Source organism: Scylla paramamosain, chromosome 13, assembly GCF_035594125.1.
Source record: "Scylla paramamosain isolate STU-SP2022 chromosome 13, ASM3559412v1, whole genome shotgun sequence".
NCBI lineage: Eukaryota > Metazoa > Arthropoda > Malacostraca > Decapoda > Portunidae > Scylla > Scylla paramamosain.
Window position 1 is genome coordinate 20,864,585 of NC_087163.1, and position 10,562 is coordinate 20,875,146.

Here is a 10,562-nt window from a genome sequence, read left to right on the forward strand (position 1 = left end):
AGAAGTAAGGGAAGTGCCAGGGAAGGAGACGGAAGGAGGTGCAAAAACAAAAGAAAACGAGGGAAAAGGCAACTTCATTAAGGAGGAACATGGAAGTGTCACGGGTCGCCGCCACTGTTTCCCTCCAAGTCACGCGGAACTTTACACGCGGAACAAAAACAAGCAGCGCAGACTGTCTCAAGTTACCACGAGGGGGGGGGGGTGGAGGGGAAATTCTTCGCGCGAAACCAGGGACAAAACTACCATAACTCCGCACGATCACGAAGAGGTATTAAATCGCACTTAAGCCAAGGTACCTCTAGATCGTCTTTTGTTTGCGAAGGTTAACGAGTGTGACGGTCACGATTTCTGTTTATATTCCCGGATGTACTGGATTAGGAAGGAGAAGGTGAGAGGAAGGTGTGGCTGAGGGAAAATAGCGATGATTGCGTAATGAAAAAAAAAAAATGCAAATGGTGTCATGAAATTGAATGATCCCTGGCAGAAGTAATGATGCTAACACAGCGTGGCCTCAAAAGCATGCTGGGCGTGAGGCAATAACTCTGCTCGAATTTTAGGTGATTACGTAATGAAATTAAAACGCAAAGGATACCGGGAAATTCAATAATCCCCGCAGCAAAGTATAAAACATTCAGTAAAACTATCACGTGACCTCTGAAGTATGAGAAAAATTAAGCAATAACTCCGCAACCTCAAGCTCGTAATTAAATCAAATGTTTACCTGTCTCACCTTACACTCACTCACCTTGATGGTTTAGCTAATACTTCGATATTTATATTTGTCATCATTTTCTTCCTGGTTACCTAAGTTTCCCTCCTTGCCCTGTCTCGCCCCCTCCGCCCCGTCCCTGCCCTGCCTGAGCCCACCACGCCCAATCCCACCCTGTTTCTTGCCCCAACCTCGCCCTGTCCCAGAACTCCGGTCCCATATTCACTTTCCACATCCCGTAATTCCTTTATAAATATTGCTCTGGATTGCATTCCCTTCTTGCCTCGTGCGTGTCTCACCTCTGCCTCGACCCCCTCCGCCCCAGAAGCCCAGATCTCAATTCCTTTCACGTAGCTGTTTGACCTCGTTTGCTGAGTCACCAAATAGTCAGTCAGTCAGTCAGTCAATAAGTCAGTTAGTCAGTTAGTCAGTTAGTTAGTCATTCACTTTCGTAGTCATAATGCATTTCTTCCTTCTATCTTTCTTTTTTTCTTCTTCATTTTTCTTCCGTTGTTTCATCTCCTCTTCGTGTTCCTTACGTGTTTTTTTTTTTTTTCTTCCCATCCCACCAAACACTTGGATTTACTTTACAGGAGGAGAGAGAGAGAGAGAGAGAGAGAGAGAGAGAGAGAGAGAGAGAGAGAGAGGAGAGAGAGAGAGAGAGAGAGAGAGAGAGAGAGAGAGAGAGAGAGAGAGAGGAGGGAGGAAAGAAGGTTGTGGGGAGATGTGGGAGATGTGGGAGGGGCTCTGGGGGGAAGCGAGGGGTGGGTGAGACAGAACACAAGGGAACGCAAAGGGGATACAAAGGAAAGAACAGAAGAACAGTAGGAGAGAAGTTGTGAGGGGGGAAGAAACCATACAAGACAAAAAAAATTAGGCTTCAGAAAAACAAATATAAATAAACAACAGCTATTTGTACTTGAAGAATTTATGAATACGTGATGAAATGTAAATAAAAAGTACGTCTCTCTCTCTCTCTCTCTCTCTCTCTCTCTCTCTCTCTCTCTCTCTCTCTCTCTCTCTCTCTCTCTCTCTCTCTGTTCACGTTTATCCCCTGTTATTTGTTTGTGCTCCTGTCTTTATTGCGGTCAGTTACTCTCCTTGACGCGCTTTATTATAGAAAACGTAACGAAAAAATAGGGGGACTCAGGTAAACTCAAGGCCATCGGAGGAGGCAGCGGCTGATCTTTACCCGATACACAAGTCACCATGTTATTTGCTGCCGAGGAGGAGGAGGAGGAGGAGGAGGAGGAGGAGGAGGAGGAGGAGGAGGAGGAGGAGGAGGAGGAGGAGGAGGAGGAGGCTGGGAAGGAAAAGGAAGGAAAGATGAGGAAGCAAAAGGGAAGGGAAAAGGAAGAGGATGGAGAATTAAGAGGAAGAGAAGGAAGGCAAAGTGATGAGGAAAAAAAAGAGAGGAAGGGAAGGGAAAAGGAAGAGGAGGAGGAGGAGGAGGAGGAGGAGGAGGAGGAGGAGGAGGAGGAGGAGGAGAGGAGGAGGAGGAGGAGAGTGAGAAGAAGGGAGGAATGAAGAAGCAAATGGAAGAGAGACTGGAAAAAAAAATAAGGGGGAGAAAAGCAAAAAGAAAAATAAGAGGAAGGAAATGGGAACAGAAAAACGTACAGGAGGAGGAGGAAGAGGAGGAGGAGGAGGAGGAGGAGGAGGAGAAGGAGGAGGAGGAGGAGGAGGAGGAGGAGGAGGAGGAAGAAGAAGAAGAAGAGGAAGTGAAATGAGGTGGCATGATTAGTAAGCACTGAAGGAAATGAAAAAAGAGCGTGCAAGAGGAATGAATACAACGACCAGGCAGCGGCAGAAAATAAAAGACGAAGAAAAAAAGGATGATGAAGAGGAAAGGAAGGAGAGAAAGAGAGAGGAGGAGGAAAGAGCGAAAGTTCTCTCCATACTTAGATAGCAAAATGAAAGGAGGTCATACAAGTTAGTGGGTGTGGCTAGGCTGCTTTGAGAGAGAGAGAGAGAAGAGAGAGAGAGAGGAGAGAGAGAGAGAGCAGAGAGAGAGAGAGAGAGAGAGAGAGAGAGAGAGGAGAGAGACGAACTTGCTAGAAAGGAAAAGAGAAGCAACTGTGAAGGAGTGGAAAGAAATAGAAAGCAAGGAAGAATAAACAATAGAAAGATAGATAGAGAGATGAAAAGGAGAGAGAAAAAAAAAAAAAAGGAACTGACACACGCAATGAATGTAGCAGAAGGTTTTATACAGAGGCAAAAGGAGGGAGTGAGGAAGAGAGAAAGAGACAGGGAAAAGAGAGAGAAAGAGAGAGAGAGGGAGAGAGGTGTAAAGGCAATGCAAACAGATAAGAGGGAAGTAGGTAGAAAGATTTATGAGCAGGTAACAAATGCAGGTTGATTATATCTCTTGCTAAAGGAAAGGAGAAAGGTAGAAAAAGAGAGAGGGAGTAAAAGTGAGGTATGAAAAAAAACTGAAGGTAAATGCAAGGTAAGAAAATTATTACCTCCTTCCCTTTCTCCTCTCCTTCCTCTCAAGGGAAAAGAGGAAGGAAGAGGAAGGGAGAGGAAGGGATGTCACAAGGGAGAGGAAGGATATAGGGAGATAATATCCTTCTCCTCCCTTGAGAGAGAGAGAGAGAGAGAGAGAGAGAGAGAGAGAGAGAGAGAGAGAGAGAGAGAGAGAGAGAGAGAGAGAGAGAGAGAGAGAGAGAGAGAGAGAGTAACTATCTGTTCGTTCACAACTTATGGTGACGAAGTTGAGATGACAAGTTCGTGTGTGTGTGTGTGTGTGTGTGTGTGTGTGTGTGTGTGTGTGTGTGTGTGTGTGTGTGTGTGTGTGTGTGTGTGTGTGTGTGTGTGTGTGTGTGTGTGCGACATGAATCTAATATATTCTCTGTTTCCTCCATACCCACATTTACAAATTATTATCACCGTCTTTCTTTTATCCACGCCTATTTATTGGCATCTCTTTATTATCATCTTTCGCTCGTTCTTTGCTAGCCCTTCGTCACGTTCCCCCATTTCTGCAGTCTACTATTTCCTCTCTTCCATATTTCTTTTTTTATTCCTCTCCTCCCTCTTTCTCTCTCCCTCTACATCATTGCATTCTATTGTTCTTGCAATTTATTTTTCACGCCTCCTTCATCTCCTCTTTTATTTTCCACTCCCTGAATTATGTCTCTCTCTCTCTCTCTCTCTCTCTCTCTCTCTCTCTCTCTCTCTCTCTCTCTCTCTCTGCTTTCATCCCGCCATATCAGGTATTTTCACTCTTATCTATTCTTTTTATACAATCAGAACTCCATATTTTTCGTTTTTTTTCATTTTTACATATATTTTTTATTCTAATTTTTGTTTTGGTGGGCAGCTCGTCTGGGTCACAGTTTATCATGTCTGTGTGTTTGTTTGCATACCTCTCTGTGTCTGCACCGTCTCTCTCTCTCTCTCTCTCTCTCTCTCTCTCTCTCTCTCTCTCTCTCTCTCTCTCTCTCTCTCTCTCTCTCTCTCTCTCTCTCTCTCTCTCTCTCTCATACGATCTTGGCTCACGTGCGGTAACTAAATAATGATAATCGATCGAGTAATATCAAGCAGGAAGTGCCAACAAACCACATCAACTCCTCCTCCCCCTCCCCCTCCTCCTCCTCCTCCTCCTCCTCCTAGAACAGCATCGTACTTTCTTCCTCCTCTCGTCTCACCTGCCCTCCCTGACCCTCTTCCCGTCCGGCCACACCTCGCTCATGTGACCTGCTGCTCGATTAATTAAAAGGTCAGACGAAGATGAGTTGGTCAAGAAAGAGAGAGAGAGAGAGAGAAGAGAGACGAAAGAGAAAGAGAGAGAGAGAAAAAAAAACTGGTGAGAAGAGGAGCAGGAAGAGAGAATGAAGAGGAAGAACGAAAGAAATTACTACTAATCATCTTCCTATTGTTGTTATTATTATTATTATTATTATTATTATCAGTAGTAGTAGTAGTGGTAGTAGTAGTAGTAATAGTAGTAGTAGTAGTAGGAAGTGTAGGAGGAAGAAGCAGACGTTTTAGGAGTAGGAGTGGCTTATGGTGTAGAAGGAAGGAGGTGAATAATGAGGCGGGGGAGTATTTGGTGGTGACGGAGGTTGAGGTTGAGGAGGAGGAGGAGGAAGTGATAACCATATAAAGTAAATCAAGGCTCCTGGTGTATTCTAATCTGGCCGTCAACACCATAATAATAACCACGTGAGAGAGAGAGAGAGAGAGAGAGAGAGAGAGAGAGAGAGAGAGAGAGAGAGAGAGAGAGAGAGAGAGAGAGAGAGAGAGAGAGAGAGAGAGAGAGAGAGAGAGAGAGAGAGAGAGAGAGAGAGAGAGAGAGAGAGAGAGAGAATCAGGACAATACCACCAGAAGATATCACTAAATTAAATCATTCACATACGCAAGTAGCAAGCAGGAATGTGAAGTTACAACCATTCGGAAGAAAAAAAAAAAAAAAGAAGAAAAAAGAAATAGTAATTATGAAAGGTAGTAAAAGTGACATTGGCATTTATGGTGCTACGCCTTTACGGGTAATATCCTGCTGTGTGTGTGTGTGTGTGTGTGTGTGTGTGTGTGTGTGTGTGGGCGTGGTGAACGTGCACAAGTCATGGGAGGTTGTGTCAATATAAATCGGAGGGCGTGGGGAGTGACTCATGGTGTGTGAGGAGGAGGAGGAGGAGGAGGAGGAGGAGGAGGAGGAGGCGGAGGAGGAGGAGGAGGAGGAGGAGGAGGAGGAGGAGGAAAAGAGAGAGATATGGATACCATGAGACAGGAAGTAAAGGAAGGCACTAGCAAGACAATGAAAGAAAGGAGGAGGAGGAGGAGGAGGAGGAGGAGGAGGAGGAGGAGGAGGATCAAGGACAAAGATGTAACGATGGAAGAAATGGGTATGTAATTCGATACGGAGGGGTAGAGAGAGAGAGAGAGAGAGAGAGAGAGAGAGAGAGAGAGAGAGAGAGAGAGAGAGAGAGAGAGAGAGAGAGAGAGAGAGAGAAACACAAGTAGACTACAGACAGAAAGTGTCGTGTCCTTGACGTTCTAGAATAGGTAAACAACACACACACACACACACACACACACACACACACACACACACACACACACACACACACACACACACACACACACAGAGGGAATAGAAATTAGAAAAGTTGAAGATAAAGTCGCCGCAGGAGGAGGAGGAGGAGGAGGAGGAGGAGGAGGAGGAGGAGGAGGAGGAGGAGGAGGAGGAGGAGGAGGAGGAACAATAGCATTCCTCCAGCAGGCAAGTCCCGTTTCTCGCGTTGCATCACACCTCAAGAAAAATCAAGGTGTGCAAAGTGTAATTATAGAAGCCTGAGTGACTAATAACGCCCATTACACGAGAGAGAGAGAGAGAGAGAGAGAGAGAGAGAGAGAGAGAGAGAGAGAGAGAGAGAGAGAGAGAGAGAGAGAGTTTATATAATTTCTTCCTTGTTTCTTTGTGTCCGTTTGCCTGTTTTATTTATATTTTCTCTTTCTTTTCATATTCCTTCACATTTTCTTTCATCTATTATTCCTCTTGGTTTCTTTTTTTATGTCTTTTATATTCTATATATTTTTTTTTTGTTTCCTGGTCTTTGTTCGTCTCTGTCTCACTCTGTTTCTCTTATTATCTTCTCTGTTTGCTTCTGGGACTGTCTGTTTACCTGCTCTGTCTATCTGTTTATCTGCTCGCCCGTCTGTTTGCGTCCCTTTTACGGAAATACTAAAGCGATATCATGTTTTTTTGACGCTTCAGAGGAATGAGGGAGAGTGGGAGGAAGAGAGGCGTAGAGGGAGGAAGAGGTATAGGGAGAGGAAGAGAGGAGTAGGGGGAGAAAGAGATGTATAGGGGAGGAAGAGAGGAGTAGAGAGGAGAGGAGTATGGGGAGAGAGAAGCAGAGGATGGAAAGGAGGAGAAGAGGGAGGAAGAGAGGAAAAGAGGAAGGAAGAGAGGAGTAAAGAGAGGAAGAGAGGAAAAGAGGGAGGAAGAGAGGTATAGAGGGAGGAATAGAGGAAGGAAGAGGAAAGAGAGGAAGAGAGTAGAGGGAAGAAGAGAGGAGCAGAAGGAGGAAGAGAGATATAAAGGGAGGAACAGGGGAATAGAGAAAGAGAGGAACAGAGGAAGGAAGAGAGGAACAGAAAGAGAAAGAGGTATACAGGAAGGAAAAGAGGAAATGAGGAACAGAGGGAGAATAAGAGAAGCAGTGGGAGATTGAAAGAACTGGATTTAAGACACGTAAGCTACAAAATTGCCCTCCCCCTCTCTCCCTCTCTCTCCCTCTCTCTCTGCACAAGATTAAACAATTCCACTGAGTAAGAGCAGCATGGCAGTGGCGCTCAGAGTATTCGAATCATAAATGTGCACTTTAGCCATCACAGTTACGCAGCACACTCAAAACAATTACTAAATACCAAAGCAGGTGCAATTAAGTTAATGATATTTTTCAATTCCTCTACACTGCAAACTCGTGATGCGGATAAACGATAAAATAGAAGAGATTAAGAATTACGGCCGGAATAAAAGGTGAGACAAATGAAAAGATAATATACAACTTCACAGGAAATATCAGTAAGCTCTCATTGTTTTATCAGATCAACATTTGTTTGGTTTGTTTTCTGAAGCACAATGCGCACAGAAAACATTGACATATAAGGAAAAAAAGGTAATAGGTGAGAGAGAGAGAGAGAGAGAGAGAGAGAGAGAGAGAGAGAGAGAGAGAGAGAGAGAGAGAGAGAGAGAGAGAGAGAGAGAGATTCTAATCGACCTAATGGTTGGTTTATTCCTGAGCCTGGCCAGGTGGTGACTGTGAGGAAGCGAAGGAGTGAAGGGAAGGAGAGAGGAAACGAGAGAGAGAGAGAGAGAGAGAGAGAGAGAGAGAGAGAGAGAGAGAGAGAGAATATAGGTATGTACAGCAATAAATGGCAAGGCTGAACAGGTAGAGGAAAGGGAGGCAAAAACACGCACACCTACATACTCTCGGGAACACAGACACATATGCAATAGATAATATAACCACAGCGAATTATGGCCGACCGTACCAGAGAAAATAAGGGGTAGGAAAAGAAAACACACACACACACACAAAAAAAAAAAAATGGGGAACAGGATGAGGGAACGAGAAATGAAGGAATAGGATGAAAGGAACATAAAATCTTTCAGCAATGCAAACAAACAGAAAAAAAAAACAGCTGGGAAGTAAGTAACAGACAAGCATACAGGCAGACAAACAAACACTTAAACAAATCAAAGCAAGGATAATAAACGGTCCCAAAAGAACATAAAGGAAAATAAGGACGGAAAAAGAGTATTAATTAGTTAAGAATGAACTTATAAACCAGCAAAGCAAGAGAGAGAGAGAGAGAGAGAGAGAGAGAGAGAGAGAGAGAGAGAGAGAGAGAGAGAGAGAGAGAGAGAGAGAGAGAGAGAGAGAGAGAGAGAGAGAGAGAGAGAGAAACCCAAATTACCCACAGATTCAGGAGGGGAAAAAAAAAAACGAGGAAAAGTACCAATGCAGAGGAAATTAAAATGAGGTCAGTTTCTTTTTTTTTTTTTTTTTTTGCAAGATCATTAAGTTCAGCGCATCAGCAAAGGCATCACGAAGCTAAATAATAATGAAAGTGAGTGGAGGGAAGGGAGGGGAGGTAAAGGAGGGGAGGGAGAGGAGGGAGGAGAGGGAGGTAGGGGAGGTAATCCAGATGACCTCATTTTTCCTTTGAGTAACCCGTCTTTCCACTTTCCCAGGCGGCGAGGTCAACGTAAGATGACCAAACAATATTCTCTCTCTCTCTCTCTCTCTCTCTCTCTCTCTCTCTCTCTCTCTCTCTCTCTCTCTCTTTTACGGTGTCATTAAATCAATCCGTCGACCTCTCTCTCTCTCTCTCTCTCTCTCTCTCTCTCTCTCTCTCTCTCTCTCTCTCTCTCTCTCTCTCACTCACTTTCACACGTGCGCTACCTGAGACGGGAAACGGACGTGATAGAGGGGAAAAATACATGACGTTAATTAAATATAACTCTCAACGCTGCTGGGATGGAATGGGACGGCGCTGGAGGGAGAGGGAGGGAGAGGAGGGGAGAGGGAGAGGTATCGCACGTGTCTTCATCGGCCACTACTCTTGAAAGGGGGGCGGCACCACTTTCCTTTTCATCCTAGTGAGGAAAACGTAACAACTTGAGCGCACCACAGAAAACGAGGTATCAAGGTCAAGGGGGAACTCGTGCTGAAGTGGAAGTCGAGCGATAGGCACCAGGATGCACCGCGTCAAGACTGAGGCACACAAGACACACACACAAGCAGGCTGTAGGCGGCGCAGCAGGGGCAGATACAAGCACTCACCGGAGCTCTCATGCCGGTGTTTAATCCAGGAGGGAACTGAGTAAAGGACTGAGCTCCCCCTCCTCTAGCACCGCCTCTATAAGTCGGCACAATGAACGTGTTTTTGCGACGTGTCAAGACAGACGTGGCAATTGTTCCTCAGCTTCTCGACGCGGTTCGCAATGTTTCGTCGCTGTCTCCGCCACGCATCACAAGCCCCGGGTATCCTTGCACGTGACGCCTTGACCTACTAACACACCCATGCACAAACTACGAAGTCAGGTGTGAGATACAGAGAACAAAGTGAAAAATAACACCTATGGACCATGGAGACACTGATTTTACGTCGCCGCTCATTCTGCAAGTCAGGTGGGCATGAACACTCAGCTAAGAGAATTACCAGGTACCGCTGCCACTCACCCAAACACACACCTTTGCTACCCGCGCGACGCAACACAGACCTATCACCCGATGTAAATGCTCTCCAGTCTCTCCTGTACATTATTCCTGACAAGCATTCAGAATTCCATTAACTAAAACCTCTGGGAACGCTGGAAAAAAAAAACAAATAAAACAGGTGATGTGAAAAGCCTCGCCCTGCGGAACGCCTTACCTAACTCCTCCTTCCTTAACCTGTAGCACTGCGCTATCCTCCCAGGCCCCTCCTCCTTCCTCCCTGCACCCCTCTACCTCTCCCCCTGTCTCTCCTCCTCCCTCCTCCCCGGATCACGAAGACAAGGCCGCGGCGGAACGGGTGGGGCGCTAAGAGGCGGGAGCAAGGAACAGAGGAAGCTCAAGCAAGGTATCAGGGAGCCTCTGAGTAAGCGGTGCCCAGGGAAGAGGACACTCAGAAGGACGCTACAGCAACATCTAAGTCCACAGCACGCTTACTCTCGGCGCCCTAGCAAGGTGAGGATGGATGGGATGCCAGTGGAAAATGAACAACAGAACAATTTACTTGATGATGCAATAATTGAGATGGAAATGGACTTAATGAGGGGAACATCCTTCAGATTGACATTCCTCTCAGGGTCTTATCGTTCCTGCATGATGACAGGTTGGGCGAGAGATGAATGTTAGCGACGCAGATGAGTGATGATGAAATGCTAGTGGCGAGGTAGAGAGCTTAAAATATCAGTATAGCCACAGCCATTGTCTCTGACCACACCCTGACCTCCATGCCACCCCCTTCACGCCGTCTCATGTCACCCAAACACTGCCATCTCCTCTGACTCCTTACTATACAAACCTAAAGCCATTTCCTATTCAAACCACAATTCCACTACACCACAACAGCCCCAGTAAGTATCACGTGGCCGTCTCCCGTGACAGACACCACCACCACGACCACCACCTGACCACTTCCCTTTCCTGAGCCCACATAAGATCGAGAACCAAACAGTTAACCCTGAGGACCATCACAGCCTCATTTACACAACATAATAACCGGAACAGGCCATTAAATCATTCGTGAGTTGTTTTATTACACTACTGAAAATTAACAGAAGATGAAGGTTAAGAAGTAGAAATATGTAAAAATTAGAAGAAATAATGAAGAGTAGAGAAAGGAAGC

At 45.5% G+C, this 10,562-nt stretch overlaps 1 protein-coding gene across 1 annotated transcript in view; it reads right to left on the reverse strand.

The window, feature by feature from the left end:
• Positions 1 to 9,091, reverse strand: part of LOC135106491 (collagen alpha-1(I) chain-like) — a 24,502-nt gene extending 15,411 nt beyond the window's left edge. Inside the window, exon 1 of the mRNA XM_064015539.1 lies at positions 9,011 to 9,091. Coding sequence (XP_063871609.1) covers positions 9,011 to 9,022 — 12 coding nt within the window. The 5' untranslated portion in view covers positions 9,023 to 9,091. The remainder of the gene's footprint in view (positions 1 to 9,010) is intronic.
• Between the last annotated feature and the right edge of the window lie 1,471 nt (positions 9,092 to 10,562).